Consider the following 21793-nt stretch of genomic DNA (forward strand, 5'->3'; position numbering starts at 1 on the left):
GGAGCCAGATGAAAATGCACCCGTGTGACAAAGGCTGACCCCGAATGATCGGCTTGTGCTGTGATTCCAGAGAGCAAAGAGAAGGCAAAATGCCTGCTCCTGAGCCCGTGGGTGATGGTGGGTGACAGTGGGTGCCGGAGCTGCACAGAAAGCAGGCACACTTAGGCACTGCATGAGATGCCAAGCCTTCCTGCAGCAGCTTCAGTGCGTTTTGCTTCTCCCCTTTAACCTGGGCCTCCAGCAACATGCGCCCTTCCGTAGCTGCTGATCACTTCAAGATGTCAGGAGCTGCTCTGGAGCACAAGAGGCGGCGAAGGGGGAATTCAATCCCTGTCACCAGGGCCTGGGAACGCACAGGGAATAAACAGCTTTGCAAGTCAAAGCGGTCTGGAAGTGATTTATTCTTTTTTGTTTTGTTTTGTTTTGTTTTCCACACTAAATTTCAGAGGTTTCAGACTGGATTTCATATGGTTCCTTTCCTTCTCACACTCCGAGAAAGGCACAGCCCATCCCAGCTCCTATCAGGACATGGAGAAATAAGTTGTTTTGCTGTTTCTCCTTGCTGCACATCCCGTAGGGTGCTGAGGTGTACCCAGAGCTCTGCACGGCTTTGGGAAGACCGCAGGCTACTGTGAGAAAGCTACACTTGTGTGAACGTTAGGCACGGGGAGCAGAAAGCAGAGAAACACAGACGGAGGTCAGGGAGGTGGCCCGTTCCCAAAGCCCAGCCTCTTGCGTTGGGCTGGTCTCAAAGCCCTGTTTGTGTTGGTGCACGCGTGTGTCCCCTCGTAACCCCGCCGACCACCCCCTACATCTCTTCGTTACACATCAACACCTCGTCCCTCGGGGTACCGCAGCCCGGTGTTGTCCCCGCCCCGTGCCGAGGCGGGAGGCGTGCCGTGCCGTGCCGTGCCGTGCCGCACAGCCACGAGCCGTGCGGTGCAGCGGAGCGGATCCGGTGCTCGGTGCGGGGCCGGGATGGGCGGCGTGCGCTGCGCGCTGCTCTGCGCTCCGCTCTGCGCTTTGCTCTGCGCGTTTCCCCCGCCGCGCTGCGGGGCCGCTGAATTCGGTGAGTCCGGGCCGGGGCTGTGGGCAGGGGTGGGCGACGGGACCCCGCTCTTTTTTTGGAGGAAGGAAGTGATTTGCCGTCCTGGATTTGCTGATGGGATGTGCCCCCGAGTTGTGCGGCCACGCCGCCCGAAATTGCTGGGTTCGTGGCACAGGCATGCTGTTTGTGGAGCTTTGTTACCTGGAAAAAGTAATGCAAAGAGCCAGATGTGGTCTAAAGGCTCAAAAGTAAAGCTGCCTCACGCGAGCTGTTGGGGGTCCGTGTCCATCTGGGAGGGTTGGATGGTTGTGAGGTCCGTGGGAAGATGTGCTGGGATGGTAGTCAGATCGGTTTGTTTTGGGCAGGGGAGAGTTCACAGCGTGGGCTGTAGCTGGGGGAGCCTGCAGTACCGCAAACCCACCGCTGTTTTCGGATTGAAACTGCAGTCCTGGAATGTCACACAAAAGGTGTGTGAAGCCCAGGGTGTCTTCAAAAGCCAGGTGTGGCCCCAGGGCACATCCATCTCGGACAGCTCTGGTGGGCAGAATGGAGGCAGCAGTCCCAAGAGGTGCTCCCCATCCTTCCTCAGGTCAGGCTCTGTGTTGCATAACTGCGAGGATTCACTTCAACAGGTGCCCAAGCAGAAAGCAGTTGTCAGCAGGTGTGTTATTTCTGCTAATACAGGAGTACTGACGTAAGGCATCTGGGGGCAGACCTGTGCATTTTCTAATACTTTCTTTTACCGGGATCACAGTAGGACAACTTACTGACTCCCTCATGGGGTGTGCAACTCCTCATTTATTGTTTTCATCTATAATAAAGCATCGTGCCTCTTTCAGCAGGCAGACTTGCTGCTTAGGCTCCCTTCTCCACGCTGGCAGCAGAGAAGGCACGCTGAGCATCATCACTGCTCTGCCACCTGCTTGCTTGCTTATCCTGGCCCTGGGGTCTGAGCTTTGCTAGTGCTGGTGTTTTGCTGCCAGTCCAGGTATGTTGAATGAGCAGCATCATGCTAGCACGTGGAATTTCTTCCATGCCAGCTTATGCTGCTACAGGGCAGTGGGCACCCTATGGGTACCTGGTGGTCACCCTTGCACACCCACTCCCAACTCTGGGGCTCTGGCTTTTGGGGCCAGCCTGAGTAAGCAGCCCTGACCACGCATGAGTCCTCGGGGACAGCCACACCCCAAACAGCTGGGGATGGAGGGGTGCTCGAAAGGGAACTCTTCATTCAACAAATTCCTGTTGTCAGCATGAGTCAAAGAGGAAAATATTTCATTCCTAGGCCAGCAAATACCTCTTTCCACTTCATCAGTGCAGAAATTGAGGCTGAGATCCCCTTTGCTTTCCGAAGTTTGCCTTGAAGGGGAACGCAGAGGGAGAGCTGGTGATGGCCAGAAACTGAGCCAGCCCTATGGGGACCCTGTGAGCAGTCCCAGTGCCACCAGGCTGGCTGTGCCCAGCCCCACAGTGAGGCAGGATCATGGCTGCTCCCATCAGCCGCCTGCCTTTCCTTCATTCAGCCATCCTGCTGGGGTCAGTCCTGCTGGGAAGGGAATGCCTCCAACCCGGCTAATCTCTGCCAGGAGAAGGGGAGGGGTTCTCTGTGTTGCTCGCTTGTTTGTTTTTGCTTTCCCCCGGGTCTTTTGGGGGTTATCTGGCCACTGCAAAGCCTCTCACCTGGCTGCTGTGAGTAAATCTCACTGCGTTTAGCTGCAGTCACATGGACTTTGTTTGTGTTGCGATGGTGGAGATTAGGAAGCCTGTTTAAAAAGCTTAGGGTCTTTTTTTTTTTTTTTTTTCTTTTTTCCCCTGAAAGGGAAACCCATTGTTTTGTGTGTCAGTCAGGGAGAGCCTTTCTCTTCTCCATGTCCAGCTTCAAAACTCCTCTCAAGTTCCTGTCTAGAAGCACCATTTCTCAGGGGTTAAAAATAGCAAGCAACTTAGCAAAGGAGTACATCCAGCCTCAAAATTAGGCTGTGTTTCTTGGCTCTGTGCACAGAACGCCAGGCTTGTGCTCCATTTCTTACGATAGTAATGACGTATCTTTAAAAACCTGGAGTTGTTTGATGTTTCAGGACTCAGACCTGCCCCAAAACAAACGCAGCTGAACTCGGGTTGACAAAAAGATCGTGTTTTTCTGCCCACGGCATTGCTTTTGCTTTTTTGTTTTTACACTGCAAATAGCTTTTTTGGAAGAGGGAAATTAATGGAGGTTGAACTCCTGTCTGGCGCAGTGCCCTCACTTGCAGCAAGGGAGATTTACTGATGTGCTCGAGATTTCTGTATGCCTCCAGAAGCTGAGAAATTAAAGCACCCATTTGCAGGGTATTCTCCAAATCTTCTCTCTTCAGAATATATGCTTTTCTTTTGGGGGAATGGCTGCCCACGGAGCTGCTCCTCGTCTTGTTTGTGGCTGTGTGGAATGCAGGAGGAAGGAGGCGGAGGGCACAGCTCAATGGCTCTGTGTGTTAAGTGGCATGTAGGTGGGGGAAAGAAACCCACAGAGAGAGCTGGCAAAGTGTCTTCTGTTGGAAAAAATGTCTGCAGAAGGGTAGTGTGGTGGGAGAATGAGGCTGCATAGCGGGCAGCTCCTACACGCTGTCTGAAGGCAAGTCTCCATCAGTGCAGTTATTTCCCCCCAGCAGCTGGGTGAGGGCAGCTCCCAGCAGCAGCAGCAGCCTGGCTGGCTCAGCCTGCCTTTTCCAGAGGGGCAGCCACAAAGCTGGGTGGTTTTGTACCCCAGAGCACTGTGCTTGCCCTGCGCTGCCCATCCCCTGCTGCCCAGTTCACCCCACGCTGGGGACAGAGCTGCTTCAGGAGCGGAAAGCCTAAAACCAGCCCATGCAAATCCTCTGCAGGGACTCCTTCCCAGCTGGGAACGCCTGAGATGAGGCCCCTGAAAGGGGTTTTCTGAGTCCCAAATTCCTCCTGCCCGACTCCAGTCCCCAGGGCGTGATCCAGCACAAACAGCTCCCGCCTCTCCTCTGCCATGAGAAAAGCACAGTCTGGGACTTTCTGCATTGCTTAAAGGTGCTTTTAGAGGTGCTGCTTGTACACGTTCAGTCCTGAGGCAGCCCCCAGCTCCCCGTTTCCTCCCTGAAGCTCCTACAAGAGGTGTCTCGGAGGCTTTGAATCTTTTGGGAAAGTTTCTGGGTGACAAGTGACAAACCCGAGGTCTCCTCTTGCAGGTGATGCTGGCGGACATGGAGGCCTGAGGTCCCTCTCTGCAGGAGCCCCGCTGGCAAGGCCTCTGTGGGCAAGGCATCACCGCCCCAAACGAGGCCTCCCCAGTGGCCACTGGCCTCCCCAGGGCTCAAAGCCTTCTGCCACCTCCCTGGGACAGCTGAAATTTAACCCCACGGTGGGACACGTTGTGATAAATGAGCTCAAGGATGTCACATTTAACTGCTCCATCAAAGTACCTCAGCTGCTGCTCCGGCCGGACTCCCCTGGCATTTCCCTATGGAAGGATGGCAGGGAGCTGCACACTCTGGACCGCATCGCCACCAGCCACTTTGAGATCCCTGATGAGGAGGAGGTAGCCATGACCTCCACATTCAGGTAACTGGTGCTGTCCTTCTGCAGGAGGGATGCCCCCACCATGGCTCTGGGGAGGGATGGCTGCCCTGCAGCCAGCAGGGGTCAGCTCCCTAGCCCTCAAAGGCAGGCTTTGCACACACAGCATCTGTTAGCCATGGGCTCTGGGCTTAATGATGCTGATTTCAACCCACCTCCCACCTGTCTATGTTCTGTGTGCAGGGCAGCTATCCCCAGCACAGCCCTCACAACCTCACCCTTCTCTCTTGTAGCATCCGGGCTGCTCAGCGCTCCGATAACGGCTCCTACGTCTGCAAACTCAACATCTCTGGCATTGAGATTGCATCCGATCCCATCTTGGTACAGCTGGAAGGTGAGCTGGAGACGTGCAAGGCCAGAGGTGCCTGACAAGCTGCCATGTTTGCCACAAACATCCAGGAAGGCCTGGATGGAAGGGTTCTGATTGGCAAAGCCAAGTCCGAGTGAGACCATGTGGGGTTGTTGTTGGAGCAGTGCTGCTGAGCTCTCTGAATCTTTTGTTTCTCTCCTTTGCGTATGTGCAGGGCTCCCACACTTCATTCAACAGCCTGAGAAGCTGAATGTCACCAAGAACAGCCCCTTCAACCTCACGTGCCAAGCTGTGGGCCCACCAGAGCCTGTGGAAATCTACTGGTTTCGTAACAATGTCCAACTCAACGTGAAGCCCTACATCTCCCCATCAGTTCTGACTGTGCCAGGTGAGCCCAGAGGGAACCTATTCCAGGGGAAGCAGACACGAGCATTTCTATGAGTGCTGGGTATCTTGGCTGCCCACAAGGCTTAGCTCTTAAGGACTTACAACCCTGAATTTAGATTTGAGCCCTGCAATACCTGCGGGGTGTGCTGCTAAGAGTAGCCCTACTACTGCTGTAGGTAACCTTGTTGGTGTTGGCCTCCAGCATGCTGCTGCTCTTGTGGGCTGATCCCCTCTTAATGTCTCTGGAGGACCTGGAAATTGCCCCTGCTAAACATCTCCCTGCCAACCTGGTGAAGCATAGGGAGAAAAGTCCTCTGTGATACAAAACCCAATGTGGTTATGCTGTAGAGGCAAAAGAGAGGAAGGATTTCTTGATTTGCTCACGCAAAGGAGGCCACTAGCTAATTAACAGCCAAGCTATAACTGACTTGACTTGGCATCCAAAGGCAGACTTTAAAAGGCAGTGAAAGCCGGAAGAAGTGACTCATTCCTCTTGGAATGAATCCGGTTGGCCCAAGTTAGGTTGGGATTTTTTTGGACAGTTCCCTCTGGGTCCAGAAGCCCTGTCACACTGCCCCAGGTGTCACTTGGTAAGGCCAGGACACTGCAGCGAGTCCTTTGTGTTGCAATAGCTGACAGGCATTTCACTAAAATCAGAGAGGCATTTCATTAAAATCATTCCCAGTAAGGACAGTTTTAAGCTTCCAAGTAACAGGTTTTAGGTACAGCACTGTGTGCTGGTGCTGCTAGATTTGGCATCCAAACGTCCACTATTCATCTGTAGGCTTGGGTTAGTTAGGTTCATTCTACTTGTACAACTACAGGAGGCTGTTTTCCTTCCCCTGAAGAGGAAAAGGCTGTAAAAGCAAGGCTTGGACAGTGCCCAAGAAGCAATGGGACGTGTTGATACAATAGAACAGGCTGGTACATCGTTCCCTGTCCTCATTTCCATCCAGGGATGGCCGCACCCTCCTCTCTTTGCAGCCAACCTCCCAACCAACTGCTGCACATCCAGGTGGATGAGCTGCAAAGGCAGATGACTTTCAGTGCAGTCTGCAGTCTGCTGAATTAAAAATGCTGGGAACACTGCAAACAGCTTGAACTGCTCTGGGAAGGCAGCAAGAAATGTGCTCCCAGGCACCTGTGTCACCACGTGCACAGCAGGGACAGCTCAGCACCTGTCTCAGGCAGACATCCTTTGCAAATGTCCTTTGCATGAGACAAAAGTTCTGAGTGCTTTTGCTTGCTGGCCAGCTTGCACAGGCCATGCTAACACCCAGGGGAAACCAGCGGCACTCTGCATTTGGGTATTTCCAGCAGACCCCGAAAGAAGTCTTTCTTCATTATCAGCTGGGAGATTTGAGCAGTTTTTGGAAAGTAGTCATCTGATTCAGGCCATGGTGGTGGGCTCTTCTGCTTTCTGTCTTTCCCTTTTTGAACGCAAAACAAGTGCTTACTCAAGAGGTTGTGCAACGATAGAAACACACAGTCCTGTCCTGTGCACTAGTGCTGGCTGCACGCACGTGCTCATGGTGTGCAAGGTGGGTGAGAAGGTCTGCACGGGTCACCTTCGGCCAGCCAGCTGCCGGCCAGAGGGACAAAAAGTGGTGGAAAAGAAGAGTTTTTTTGTGTTGCTGGAAAAAAATAAAGCGACATTAAAACAAAGGAAGCCACGATCTTTTTTTTTTTTTTTTTGGTGAGCAACAGGTGGAAAGTTGGTATGATTTGGGCATTTTGCACAGGTGCAGCAAACAGGTGCTTTGTTTTTCCCTTGCAGGTCTCAATGAAACAGCACTGTTCAGTTGTGAGGCTCACAACAGCAAAGGGCTGACCGCTTCCAGCCCTGGGCAGGTCAACGTGAAAGGTAAGTGGGACCATGGTGTTACCTTTACCTGTGGAGTGCATCTATCCATCAGGAGCTGCCTGAACCTCCACGCTTCCCAGCACTCGCTCTACACTAGCTGCTGGTGGTGTTTTTAGGACTTGCACATTTATTTTTCCCTGCTTGAAAACGATATTTAAAATCAAGCAGGTAGTAGCACAGTCACCTAGTGCTGTTTGGTCATTTGGAGCAAGCCTAGCTCCAGTGTTGCAGCCGTGGGAGGAAACACCAAAAAGCACATTTGAAAGCAGAACTGTCAGACCCGGAGTAGGTTTCGGAAGGGTTGTATCATTCTTTTCCTTCCTTCATAACCAGGGCAGCACTCACAGTTTTCCATAGGAAATGGTGTTAATTCTTGACATTCCTAATGGGAACCACTCCGGTGATGCAAGGAAGGTGTTCCCCAAAATATGGCATTGCCTCTAAGCAACGCAGAGCATTGTTTCAGCTCACAGATATAGAGTACTATCAAAACAGATTTTCTACTTCCCTGCCAGTGGTCTAAAATATCTACAATGCACCGATACAGGATACTGCTGCAGCTCTAACCAGGACAGTTCCTGTGCTTCTTGCACAGTTAAACTGAGCCCCAGGAGCTGCATGGGGGAAGCCAGCCAGGCCATGTCTGTGCTAAGGCATAAACTTATTAGCTTGTACTAGGCATGTGGGCTGTTGTGCCCCAACCAGTACATTCCCACTGCCTGTCCTGAGCGAGGCAGGGCTTCCCACAGCTCTCCAGCACAAGAGCTGACTGTGCTTGGCTTTGCCTTACAGGAATACCATCTGCACCAAAAACCGTGCATGTCCTGAAGAGAATGGCCCACAGCATTGTGATCTCCTGGGTGCCAGGCTTCGATGCGTTCTCTGCCTTGAACAGCTGCAGTGTGAAGGTAAGTGTGTGGCCCCTGCCTCTACAACCTGGATGCTCAAAGGCAGGGGGAAATCAATATTCTTTGGCATGAACCACATGGACTTGACCAAGTTATTGGTTTGGGCAAATTGAGCTAGATTTTCCCAGTAAAGGGGAAGCACAAAGTCAAGAAGTCAAAGCTGAGGAATAGAGTCCCCAGGTGCTGGTAATCTAGGCAGCTGGAGCACCACTAAAAGGAGCTGTGCTGGGCCTGGTGTGGTCTGCTCACAGAGTGTGGCTTTGCTCTGTCTGCTGCCAGGAGAAAGTTCTTTGAAAGGCTTCCTGCAGAGAAGTTGAATGGGAAAAGGGCTGTGCTGGGTGCCACCACCCAGACAGCTGTTTGGGTGGGCAGCGAAAACAGGATGCAAATGCTGGTCCTCAAATTGTGAGTCATGAGGGGAGAAGGTCATCTCATTTCACTTGAAATATATAGAATAGACAACTTAGGAGGGAAACAGGAACCTCTAAATTGAGGTTTAGATCTCAGTCGAGACAGTCAGGTTGTCAGGTCTCTTCGTAGAGAGATGCCCAGAGAGATGCTCTTTGGGAAGTTTCCTAACATCCTGAATTGCTACTAGCACATGCTTGTCCCCACTTTTACCTTCTGATCAAACACTTCCCAGATGTGGCCTTCCCACTGGAGTTTGGAGATGGAGGCTTCTCTCAGCTCTCCACTCCTCACACTTTGTGAGTACTGGGGAGGAGCTGACGGTAGTCAGTCTCCTGGACAAGCTAGTGAAGCCATCTTCATGGATTCATGAAGCCCTGCAAATAGCTTCTGCCTTTGTCATTGCAGAGTGTCACTGTCCAAGCCCATTGCTTGCTCTCTTCTGGATGCATTTTTTGCAATGGTTAATCTGTACTCCATTTCAGGCACTACATAGGCTGTTCTGGGGTGAGGAGCAGCCACTGCCAGGAGAAATCCTACACAGACTGAACTCAGCATATTGTGACACCCAAAACTTCTGCATTTACAAACCCTCTGCACTCATTAACCTTCATGTCAGTGCAATCCTTCGGCTCTTACACCGAAGGTCCTATCTCTCTCAGAGCATTAAAAATTACGTGGCTTTAAGTAGATCGTGTGAATTCTCACTGGTAGGAAGTGAAAACGCTCAGAAGCCTGAGTGGCAGCAGTGACAGCAGAGCTCCAGCTCCCAGCTTGCTCCAATGCCCTCCCATAACCCTCAGACAGCTCCCACGAGTCAGCGCTGTGCTTGCGCCCATGGCTGAGCGAAAGGCTGTGCGGTGTGAGGAGCCAGAGGACGGACTGTTCCCTCCCTTTTCCTCCCAGCCTATTTCTATGTGACATGTCCTCTGACCTCTCAGGAGATGGAGGATGTTGGAAGGCAGGTAAAAGTGAAAGGAGTTACGGAGGGGAAAGGTACCTGAGCTAATATTAGCGGCGTGTCCACCGCCGCATTCCGACTGGAGCTCAGGAAGTGGGGTGGAGAGCCAAGGAATTTCCTATGACTTCATGTTCATGGTCTGTCAGTAGGAAATAGCCTTTCAAATTGGAAAACAAGGCATGATTTCTGGCAAAAACACAGCCGTGACTAAGCCTTTTTTCTCCTGTCTCCTTTGATAATCCTCTTGCTTGGGTAGCATGGCCTATCAACCACATAGATCATTTTTGAGCATCCTGGTGCTTAAAGCAGGAGCTGTTCTTATCGTATCTGATGAGTTCAAGCTGTCAAAGTTTGTAAAAAGCACGTTTTTAAGATAAACACCTCAGTCTGATAGACTCTTTCCAGAAGAAAAGCATGGGTTGTCTTCTGAGTTATCTGCATTGCTCATGTCTCTCAATCTCGTTCTTCCCCTCTTCCGCCCACCGTCCCAATGAGGCTGCTCTTGTGGGGCTTGTTGTGCTCTGAGAACTTTGCTGACATGTGTGGAAAGCAAAACAGAAGAGGGGATGCTGAGCAAGCGCATGGCTCTCACGCCTGATCAGAGCAGAAGCTCAGTGTCCCAGCCCTGCATCTTGGGTCAGATCAACCAGTTAGCACCACCAGCTGCAGTGGAAACAGGTCCTGGAATATGTGGAGATGCTTTTCCCCAATATGAGCAGTCATTCCAGCCCTTTAGGGAGTTTTTTCAGCCCTGATACACTGGAAAAACAGTTTCTCTTTGTGCAAAAATCATGACTTGTTTCTAATGCATTGAATTCATTTATTTTGTTATATGATCATAGAATCACAGTATGGTTTGGGTTGAAAGGGATCCAAAAGGCCACTCAGTCCCAACCCCCTGCCATGGGCTGGCTGCCCCCCGCCAGCTCAGGCTGCCCAGAGTGCCATCCAACCTGGCCTTGGGCACCTCCAGGGATGGGGCACCCACAGCTCTCTGGGCAACCTTCTCTGGGTAATGATGGAGTGTAATGAGGTCTGTGATTGGTCCTTCTAGTGGGTTCATGAGAGGGAAGACTGTGCTCATACAGTGAGGTCCCTGATGGGGAGAGAGCCTCTAGAGCTTTTCCAAGGCACAGATTGCATCTAGACCTTCATCCTTAATGTCCTTGGCTGCCTGGTTTCCCATCAATTTGACTGATGCTCCCCTGGGACTGTGTACACTCTTGTCTCCCACAGAGTCTGATAAGTTCTGTGAATAATGTTGTGCTGAATGAAAACAGACTTCATTTTGTTTGTTTGAGACTCACTGCCTGGTAATTTCATTGGGTGCTCCTTTTGCTTCCAGTTGCAAGAAATAGAAAATCATCCATCCCTCCCTCTGCTTTCCACATTTTCACACATATCTGCCATTCCAAGCTGCGTCTCTTTCTTCTCCAGATGCATTTGAGACCCAGCACTGGGTTCTGAGAATGGCTTGCTGTCAGCTTTCTGCTCAGGAGGGATGAGGCAGCATTCAAGAACGAGGCCCTGGTGTTATTTTGATAGAGGACAGAAAGGGAGGCAGGGCTCTGGATCCTGTTTACAGATGTAAAATCCTGCTGTGCCTCTCACCCTGCAGGTTGTTGCTGACTAATCCCTGTTTCTGGACTGATTTTTCCATTAAGGTCAAGGAAGCCGTTCCACGAAGCAATGTCTCATTTCTGCTCTTTAACACGTCGGTGCCTCCCCACGTGTATCACATCCAGCAGCTGTGGCCCATGGCAGATTATAACATCAGTGTTTCTTGCAAGAATGAAGTCGGTTGGTCGGCATTTAGCCCCTGGATAACAGCCAGCACCACAGAAGGAGGTAGGAAATGAGTTGCTAGTGCTGAGAAGGGTTTCCCTGCTTAAGATGCACTGCTGTGCTCTGTGCAGGACTGCCTGGATGAGTTGCTGCTTCAGGGAGATGGTTGTTTAGGGTTGGGGTATCTTGACTAGATCGGAGAAGGGAAATGTACCCACGTGTGATCACCTGCTGGAAATATTAAAGGCAATTGGAAATAGTGGATGCTGTCTGCTTGAGCTACAGCTCATTTTCAGCCCACCTGCCACGTCCCTCAGGGATGCACACATCCACCTGCCTCCCCTCACCTTATTTCTCTTTGACTTCTGCAGCTCCAACTACCCAGCCGCTGAATGTCACAGTGTCACTCAACGAATCCAGCTCCTTCCTGGAAATCAGATGGGTGAAGCCACCCCTTGAGAGGACACACGGGGAGCTGCAGGGATATCACATCTGGCACACGTGGCAGGACTCCAAGGGGCTGGTAAGTCACCAGGGGGCTGGGGGAGAGTTTATGCATAGACAACCCATAGCACTGAGTTTTTATGCTCAAGGAGCATGTTAGGACAGAGGACCTGTCCACAGCATATGAAGTCATTTGGCACAGCCTTGCTTGCCTCCTCCAGGCTTTGGGACATCTTAGGTACTGGGCAAAACAGCATGAGAGATGGAGGATGGGATTCCATCCAAATTTTGCTTGTGGCCAGGGAGCCTTTGGATAATTGCATGGATGTATCCAGCCATCCCCTCTGTGCTGTGGTTTGGTCTTCCTCTGTCCCAGGCCAAAAGCACAGAGAGGCACTGACGACCTAAACTCTGTGTGGAAAAAGTGACTCATGCTCTTTTTTTGTAAGATGCTGCATTTTCTGTTCTCCTTTTATGCTTCTGAAAAAGAGCATGTATAGATCCAGGCTGAATGAAGTCAAGGAAACAATATTATGGTCTTGTGACTAGCATGGAAACAAAATGCTGACACATTTGTCATCTCTTATGCAGTAAGTGAAAAACAGGCTGTGCCCTTAAGCTCTGGGAAACTTATTATTTTTTTAAATAAAATTCCCAAGTTAAATGCTTCGGCAGTGAAATTTCTGCTCAGGACCCTGGTCCATTACTGTTCTCATTCATGCTGGCTTTCAGGAGGCTAAAAACCCCACTAGTGGGGAGTGAGTTCAGATGGGAAGTAGGAAGCTCTGCTAGGCAGTTATCTTCCAGACAACCTTGGCTTTGCAGATCAAAAGGTGCTCACTGCTGCTTTTTTTTATCAGCTAATGGGCTTTCTGAAAGGCAGAAATGCCTGTGAAGATGCCCAGAGGCAGAGAGCCAAGGGCAGGGGCCAGCACTTGTTATCCTAAGGGCTGTTGCAGAATTCAGAGGCATGGGGATGGCAGTTGGCTGTGCCACATCCCCTCACAGAGCATCCTTGGGCTGGCTGTGGAGCTGGGAGCCCTCGTGAGCTGCTTGCAGTCTGTCTGCTGGAGCTGACGGACAGACAGACCAAAGCACAGGAGCAATGTGATCGTTGCCATATGTCAAAAATAAGTAGAAAAGCTTTTGTTTTCCAGACATAAAGCCTCTGAATTTTGGCTCTGGAGAGGTTGGATATTAAATGCTAGATATCCCCAGCTTCTTTTCTCCTTCCTGTGCTAATGGCCCCAGGAATGCAAATGCTGCGAAGAATCCTGCCCTTCTCACATCAGACTTCCCCCCAAATAACAATCAGTTTGAAAGCCCTGGCATCAGAACTGCGGTGGGATTGTGGATTTCTGTGTCAGCAGGGCCACCTGCAGGCCTCTTTTTCTCCACGACCAGTTTAAAAAAACAATTTTTAAAACTTCAAAAAGTTCTGGTTTTATATTTAAACCAGGGATTCTTGTTTGACCCAGGGCTGCAGGAGCTGAGACACGAAGGAATTCCTCAGCTACCACAAGACTCATAAAAATCATTAAATTTGGCAATTCTGTCTTGACAGAAAGGCTGTCTGCTTTGAAAATGTGCTCATACTCTCCACGAACTGTTTGATATCTGTCCTCAAGTGACACAGCAGGGCTGTGATGTTAAAGGATCCCAGTGCAGTTTTAGGCTGGCGGTGGGAAAATGACCTCGTGTGCATTTCCACTGACGGATGCCATGAAAGCAAAGTGGTTGGAAAAGAGATGTTCCTCAGGGCAGTGCCTTCTGCTAGTGCCTGTGGAGCCCTGTCTGGTGCTCATGTGTGTTTCACATCAATTTTGGTGGCCTTTTTGTGAACAGAAATCAGTTCTGATTTCCTCCTTGCCCAGCCCGCTGCCATTTTCACTCGGCCATGTGAAGTTGAGCAGCAGCACAGAGCCAGGCTCTGCCTCTTCCAGCAGCCTGCCAGATGTTTTGCACATCACAGGGCAGTTGCTTTGCAGCTGGCAGGCAGCGAGCAGCAGCAGCAGGCACTTTCTCAGCTGCTTGGCTGAGTCACAAGAAGATCAGGAAACAACAGGGAATTCGCAAGAAAAGATCACTTGTGTTTTTATCAAGGAAAAAAAAAAAAAACTTTGCCATGAAACACGTTGACATCTCTAATGTCACTGGGCAAGGAAACTCACTTTTAAAGCTGGAAATGTGATTAACTTGACATAAAACCAGAAGATGTCTACCCTAAGACTTACTCTCTGTGGCCAGGCAATGGAAGGATGAAGCTGAAAGCACTGCAATAGAAAGCCATAGGGGCTGTGCCATGCGAGGGAGTGGTGGTGGCTCAGGGGCTCGTGGGACTGCCTGGCACAAGGCTCACAGAGCTCGGGTGCCACCGCGGGGCCATGGCCATCTGCCAGGCACAGAACAGAGCCTGTGCTGTCCCTGGGTGCGTCAGATCCCCACGCTGTGTGGGACAGAGCTGCAGTATTGAGGTGGCCCTTGTGCCAGCTCCTGGCAATCAGGAACACAGCCTCAGGCAGGGGTAGTGTTGCTCACACTGGAGAAGTGCAGGCTGATGTTTAGAACACCTTTATGGCCGTGGAATGGGGCTGATGGCTGTAGAAGTGAGAGGAGAAAGGTGTTTCAGAGCCTGGTGTGTGCAGTGCCTTTCCTCCTCCTTTGCAGGATGGCTTTCTTGCCTCTTTTCTGGCTCTGTCCTGCTGCTTCAGTTGATAAGCAAAGAGCAATAGAGGCATGAGACTGAAACAGGAAACAATGCTTAGCTCCTTTTCAGATCCCATCCGCTCCTCTCAGGGCTATTATTCTCCATAAATAGCTTGCTGCTCCTGCTGTATTTCCTCTGGGCTTCCAGAAGCAAAGCCATGCAATGGTATAATGAATTCAGCAAACCCCTGGCTTTCACTGTTGCCGTCAGCCCCATCCCATGCCTGTCTTCTCCTCTTGTCTCCAGCAGAACATCTCCTCGGAAGCCCAGCATAATGCCACCGTGGCCATCCTGCCTGTGGTGGCCACCAATGCCACCTGCTCAGTGCGTGTGGCTGCCGTCACCAAGGGAGGCGTGGGGCCCTTCAGCAGCCTGGTGGAGGTCTTTGTTCCTGCCAGTGGTAAGGAGATTCCTGTCTCTGTGGGTGGGAGATGCTGTGGAAATACACAGTGTATGCTTTCCTTGACTGGTGGTTTGCACAGATCTGGTCAGAGTTCCCTGCTACCATCACATTCTGTCAGTGTCAGATGCTGTCCTCATTGGCCAGGCTATCTGAATGCAGCACCAAGAAATTCATAGAATCATTAAGGTTGAAAAAGACCTCTAAAGATCATCTAGGCCATCCACCAAGCCACCCCCACTTTGCCCATTGTCCTACAGTGTCACAGTTCTTGAACACCTCCAGGGACGGTGACCCCAGCACTCCCTGGGCAGCTGTGTCAGTGCAGAATCACTTCTGGAGAAGGAATTGTTCCTAGCAGCCAACCTGAACCTCCCCTGGCACAGCTTAAAGCCATCCCCTCTCATCCTATGGCCGTTCCCTGGGAGCAGAGGCCGACCCCACCTCACACAGCCTCCTTTCAGGTCATTGCAGAGAGCCACGAGGTCTCCACTGAGCCTCCTCTTCTCCAGACTGAATAGGGATTGGTTTCTAAGCCACTGGGAGATCCTCCTCTGCTTCCCATGGGCTGACTCTCTTTCACTGGCTCTGCTAACATGATGTTTCCTTAGGGTTAATAACCTCAGCTCCCTCTTCAACACCAGCATCTGGGAACACGGACTCCTTTATAGTAGCACTGGGCTTCGTCTGTGGTACAGTTGCTGTCGGGCTGATCCTCTGCTTGTCTGTGGTCATCCAGAAAAGATGCATGGAAACAAAGTATGGGTAAGCCAAAGGGAGAGCAGCTGATGGTGGTGCTCTGAGCTGGGCAGGCGGCAGGCATGGGGGCAAGGACAGGCAGGGGAGCTTTGCCCGCTCTGGATCCAGGGAGAAGGCTTCTGCCTCTTTCAGCATTGTCATTTCCCATTTTTATGCCAGTGAGAGGCACAGGGGAACTAAGTGTGATTTTACCACAGCAACAGTACTTCCCCTTCCTTTCTTAGCTCAGCAGTGCACCTTTTACTTAATTATTCCTATTTTTAAAGGGAAGTAAACTTGGGCAACTCAGTATGGGAGGTGACCTTGGCATTTTGACACAGTGGAGAGAGAACAAAGATGTATGATATCCTGTGTCCCATGGCCTGGAGAAACCCCTCCTGCCCCATCACACACAAAACCTGTCTTGGTCCAATGGCTGAGTGCAGCATCAGTGTTGGCAGGGCAGAGACTGGACCACACTTAGTGACGTTTTTAGTAGCGTGGACAAAAGGCTGTTATCTACTACAGTAAGCCAGCGCTGCTCACTCACCCTTGTGACTTTCTGAGTGGCATTTAACTGCCCTGTCCTATTATCTGTGCTAAATAATTGTGGCGTTATCAGCTTTTCTTTCAAGCAATATCATTGGATGCCCGCTGCCAAATGGAAAAATGATATAATCCACTCCTTTGGAAATGCATCACTTCAGTGAGGGAGTTTATTGACCTGGTAGTGAATGACGTCTGCTTTGGTATCCCATGGCATCACCTCAATCCCAAGCTGAAAAATGATTGTCTATAAGAATCTCTAACTGATGTAACATTATGGGGATCTCCTTGTCCTTGCAGGTTTTGTTTCTCTGAGCTGGGCCTCTGGGCAGTCCTGCTCCACAGGGAAAGCAGAGCATCTCCCAGCAGCATGCCCACCATTGTTTTGGGGCTGTGGCATACACCTCCCATGGCTTCTTTTTGGCTAAAGGATTGTGGTGACTAAAGGAGCAACGTGCTAATGTGGAGCACTGATATGCTCAAGCTGCACATCGTGCAGAGGAGGTCACTGTAGGAAGTGGTAGATGTGGGTAGTATTGCTACCAGCCCAGACTGCTGCGAAACTAGGAAATGAGTATCCCATTTCCTCCCCAGAATACCTCTGTGACTCACTCCTTTGTAGATCAGCCTTGTTTATCAAGTAGATGTTTTGATCGGACGTTGTAGGCAATGGCAGTGATCCAGTGAGAGGGAAATGAAAAGGATCAGAGCAAAATGTGCATTTCCTCCTTTGCTGCTGATCTCATGGGTAGCTCTGTGATCACCCGTGCCTGCAGCTGTGGTTCTCTGAGCAGAGGGAAAACAGCTGAAGTGGCCTCACACACTTTCTATCCCACCAGGAATGCCTTCAGCAGAAATGATTCAGAGCTGGTGGTAAACTACACAGCCAAGAAGTCCTACTGTAGGAGAGCCATCGAACTGACACGTGAGTGTTCTTTTCATCCCTCTGCAACGAGGTGACAGGATAGCAGCAGGGCAAGCCATGGGCCTGATTCTTCCAGTTCTTCACATGTCTGCCAAGCTGGGTTTCCTCACCTGGTTGCCTGTGAAATTCTAAGGCTCTGTCTCCAGCTCTGTCCCATGGGCATTAAGGGAAGCTCAGCTACTACAAAACTATAAAACTTTGCCCCTCGGTCCGCTCTCTCTGTACCATGCCACACCCTGATGCTGTAAATGGTAGGCCTGCAACTGAAGTCTTCTGAGTCTGAATTCCTCTTCCCCTCTCTTGCAGTGGGTAGCCTGGGCATCAGCAGCGAGCTCCAGCAGAAGCTGCAGGATGTCGTCATTGACAGAAATGCCCTCAGCCTGGGGAAAGTCCTGGGAGAGGGTGAGTGATGGTGCTGCAGGGGCTGGGGGTGGGTATGTGGCTGGACTGATGGGGCAGGGATGCTGCTGATGTTCACATCACCGCCTGGCTCTTGGATGACAGAGCATCAGGCTGGGAATTTGGACCCCTAAATTCATGTCTTTGTCCTGCCACGAGGACACAGGCATCCCCCTCTGCCTTTTGGAGACAAAGTCTCTGTCTTAGAGCATTTCAGATGTTTGAAAAGACAGTGATGTCTCAACAGGCAGCATGTAGAGGTGTGGGTAAAGTGGTTGCTTCTTTCCCATGGCACAGGGGAGTTCGGGTCAGTGATGGAGGGGCGTCTCAGCCAGCCAGAAGGCACCCCACAGAAGGTGGCTGTCAAGACCATGAAGTGTAAGTAACCCTGGCCTTGCAGAACCTGCTGCTGTTTGGCACAGCAGGTACTGGTGCTCCTAAAACCCCTCTCTGGGGCTCTTTCTATATCCTGGAACCGTTCTGTAGGGATGCTGGTCTCTGCCACTGCTCCTGGTCCTAGCCAGAGAGACACAGCTGTGGCAGGAGATCTGCTGAGCAGATGCTGGGCAGTAGAAGGGAAAGCATGGTGGATATGGGGAAAGGTGTGTGGGTTGTCTCGTGCCCTTTTCCAAACGGTGACCAAAGCCCTGCTGGGAAGGGCACTCCTCTAACAGCCAGTTTTGTCTTGAGGAACTGGGAAATAGCAGGACTTGTCTCCAGCCAGATTAGAGACCCCAGGCTTTTTGGAAATGCTCATATCTAATCCTTCTTTGTGGTCTCTGTCCACCCTGACCCATTGCTTTCTGCATGAGTGAGATGGGGCTGTTCCCTGCTTCCATGTGCTGCATAACCCAATGCTGGTGCAAATCTCTGGTGTGATGTCTCTGTCATATCGGTGGTCCCTTACCCTTTGCCCACACAGGAACTCTGCTGTTAAGGGATGTGGCAACAGTGATTAAAGCGTTAATGCTCTCAAGGTCTTAAATTTCCTGTTTTTCCTTTGCTTCCCAGTGGATAACTTTTCCCATAGAGAGATAGAAGAGTTCCTCAGTGAAGCAGCGTGCATGAAGGACTTTGACCACCCCAATGTCATCAAGCTCCTAGGTATGGGGTCCCCAGGTTGGGCTGGGAGTGAGACCATGCTCAAGTCCCACGTGTGAGCTGTGTCTGTGTGTTCCAGGTGTGTGCATTGAGCTGAGCTCTCAGCAGATCCCCAAGCCCATGGTGGTTCTCCCCTTCATGAAATACGGTGACCTGCACAGCTTCCTGCTTCACTCCCGGCTGGAGATGGCCCCCCAGGTAATGAAGGCAGGTAGCAAAGGGTCCTATGCCTGAAAGAGCAAGGGGTGACTGTATCTCTTTTAGGGACACTGAGCAAAACCTGCCTTTGTTTTTGGGGAACTGCAGGAGGACTTGGTTGTAGTCCTGCCGCCTGCTTTGTTGGGTGCTGGCAGTGGGATCTGGCTCCACATAAGCCTGTGGGATTCGTGCTTTCCTGAGTCACGGTCAGCTTGCTCCACACCACGACCCAGGGTCCTTTCCTACAGAGCTACTTTCTAGCATGTAATACATGATGTTAAGGCAGCCAGTGGGAACAGCCACAAGGAAACAATATCTAGTTGAAGGCTGCATTCAGAAGTTGTGAAAGGAGGAAGCAGAGGTGCAGAGGGCATGCATGAGATGTCTGGTTTGCCAGGATGGGTTGTTCTGGCCTGCATTACAGCCTGGCAGACAGCGTTTGGTTTTGTTTCTGAAACAGCTGTCCCAGCATCTGCAGCTCCTGCAGGTTTCTGATTCAATAAATCTCATGGTCTGAGGCTGTCACCCTTGGTGGCCACTGCTGTGGGCTCCCTGTGCTCTCTGAATCTAACAGAATGGCTGTCACGCAGCTGGCCTGAGCAGGGTCAGACCAAACATGCTTCCCAAAGCACTCCGATCCTCTGACCCACGTCCTCCCTCCTCAGTTTGTGCCCCTGCAGACTCTGCTGAAGTTCATGGTGGATATTGCCCTGGGGATGGAGTACCTGAGCAGTCGGCAGTTTCTTCACAGGGATTTGGCGGCTCGGAATTGCATGTGAGTTTGCTTTCCTTCTGTTTTGGCCTGGCAAGGTGAAAAGTAGCAGAAGTCCCATGGCTTTATAGTGCTAGGAATGAGCATACAGAGTGGGTTTCCTTAAGTGGGTTTCCTTAAGTGAAACCTCCCTTGGAGTCTCCTGGAGAGACCAATCTCAGGACTAGCATCCAGAATTTAGCACGTCAAACTTTTCTTTCTTATCATTTCTTGAGCTGTAGAAAGAAGAGGCAGTCATACACAGTGTTTCAAGGGCCAGCCTGATGAAGGCTTGATCACCAGTCATTATGCATCTGTCAGGAAAGCAGACTTTGCCTCCCCGGGGCTCTCTGACCCTGTTTGTTCCTGGCAGGTTACGGGATGACATGACGGTGTGCGTGGCAGACTTTGGGTTGTCCAAGAAGATCTACAGCGGCGATTACTATCGTCAGGGCCGAATAGCAAAAATGCCAGTGAAGTGGATTGCGATAGAGTCCCTGGCTGACCGTGTCTACACCACCAAGAGTGATGTGGTAGGTACACATTGCTGGGCAGCCGGGAAGCAGGAGCCAAGAGCAAGAAAGTGATCTCTGAGTCGAGTCCTCTGCAGCTGTGGCACTTTGTAGTGGTTATTCTTGTACCTTGCAAGTGCAAAAGCCAGTCAGTAACAGGCCATGCTGACCTTTCGTTGCCTGCCCAGCATCCTGGAATAAGTTTATTGAGTGGGCTGCTTGCCTGTCGTATGGCATTTCTTATCATTTCCAATTTTGGGAAAGGCAGGACTGAAGATACAACTATTAGCATTGTGCGAGAGCCCAGTGGATGCTAGGAAGTGACCTTTCCCCATGAAAAGACTCATTCATTCCTCCTGGAAATGTCCTTGCAGCACGCTTTCCCTTTGTTATCACAGTGGGCATTTGGCGTTACCATGTGGGAGATAGCCACCAGAGGGATGACTCCGTACCCAGGGGTGCAGAACCACGAGATTTATGAGTATCTATTCCACGGGCAGCGGCTCAAAAAGCCTGAGAACTGCTTGGATGAACTGTGAGTATTACACCACTATGCCCAGGCTGCAAAAAGCCTCCCATGTCCCCTCTCCATCTGTCCCCAGACACTGAGTTCAAATAAAAACGTCAAAGACAGAACCTTTTTTCCTTGTAGGGTTTGACAGGCAGGGAGCTCACAAGAACACACAGATTAGCTGGCCAGAATAGTGATATGGGTCAAATTTTAAGTGAGTGTGTCTCATAAGAAAAAGAAAAAAGCTCAAAATCTTTAATGTTCTGTTAATCTCCTGAGTTTTAATATGAGCCAGATCCCATAGCAGAGTATGACCCAGGGATGGAAAAGCATCTTCTTAGCTCCAGGCAAGGTGTCACACAGAAATCTCCAAAAATATCCCCAAAGGAAAGCAATGTGTTGGTGGGGTTCACACCGAAGGCTGATGATGGGCTGCAGGTGGCGTGGGGTGGGTGAGAAGTGCCAGAGGCCACCTTGCTGGGTCGTGCAGAGGTAGCAGCAGTGCCCTCTGCAGTTTGTGGTGAAGGAGTCAAAGTTTTTGTTGTTATTTCATTTTTAAGACTGTATTGCCCTAAAGGTCTTGCCTAGGGGTGCCGTGCTCCTTTCTCAACAAAACAGCTAAAGTGGGGAGTGGGTTTTGCTTTGTTTTAATGCAAAATGACTCAGGACTCACCATTTTCCAAGAAGGGAATCAGACCACGTACATCTCGAAGCCCAACACTCAGCAACATCCTCCACGACAGCTGCATTTCCTCTCCTCATTCCCAGGTACGATATCATGTCCTCCTGCTGGAGGGCTGAACCTGCTGACCGACCGACGTTCTCACAGCTGAAAGTTCATCTGGAGAAGCTTTTGGAAAGCCTTCCTGCCCTGAGGGGGTCCGGGGACGTCATCTACGTCAACACCAGCCTGCCAGAGGAGAGCCCCAACTCCACCCAGGATTCAGGCTTCCCCCAAGCGGACTCTGACTTGGACACCAGGGACATTGCTGAGCCCTCCTGCTCCCACACAGAGGCAGCACTGGTGGCAGTGGATATCCACAATGGGGGCTCGAGGTACGTCCTTGAGAGTGAGGGCAGCCCCATGGAGGAGGCTTACATCCCACTGCTGCCCCACGAGGGCTCGGCATGGACCGAGGCCAGCACCTTGCCTGTTGGCAGCTCGCTTGCAGCTCAGCTGCCCTGTGCTGATGGCTGCCTGGAGGACTCTGAAGTGCTGCTGTGAATGGAGCCTGCGCAAAGCAGGGTGTGAATCGGGACAGAGAGATTTTATTTTAATAAACAGTCTTATTTCTTCTTGCATTATTTTCA

The 21793-nt window shown here is 51.0% G+C and overlaps 1 protein-coding gene across 2 annotated transcripts; it reads left to right on the top strand.

The window, feature by feature from the left end:
• Positions 1 to 781: 781 nt before the first annotated feature.
• MERTK (MER proto-oncogene, tyrosine kinase) lies at positions 782 to 21784 on the top strand. 2 transcript variants are annotated; one of them, XM_031597829.2, is made up of 19 exons: positions 782 to 1069; positions 4240 to 4612; positions 4861 to 4961; positions 5152 to 5325; positions 7102 to 7188; positions 7981 to 8096; positions 11130 to 11313; positions 11622 to 11773; positions 14651 to 14801; positions 15413 to 15566; positions 16925 to 17010; positions 17317 to 17412; positions 17707 to 17787; positions 18421 to 18513; positions 18590 to 18708; positions 19374 to 19483; positions 19833 to 19992; positions 20370 to 20506; positions 21251 to 21784. In XM_031597829.2, exons 1-19 carry the CDS (start codon positions 979 to 981, stop codon positions 21705 to 21707), a joined length of 2922 nt encoding a protein of 973 aa, XP_031453689.2. In that variant the 5' UTR covers positions 782 to 978; the 3' UTR covers positions 21708 to 21784. The 2 variants fall into 2 exon arrangements, with proteins under 2 accessions (XP_031453689.2, XP_031453688.2); XM_031597828.2 differs by having other exon boundaries at positions 783 to 1069; positions 14648 to 14801.
• The last annotated feature ends 9 nt before the right edge of the window (positions 21785 to 21793 follow it).

Source organism: Phasianus colchicus, chromosome 2 (assembly GCF_987193195.1).
Source record: "Phasianus colchicus chromosome 2, bPhaCol1.hap1.1, whole genome shotgun sequence".
In the NCBI taxonomy this organism is placed as follows: domain Eukaryota; kingdom Metazoa; phylum Chordata; class Aves; order Galliformes; family Phasianidae; genus Phasianus; species Phasianus colchicus.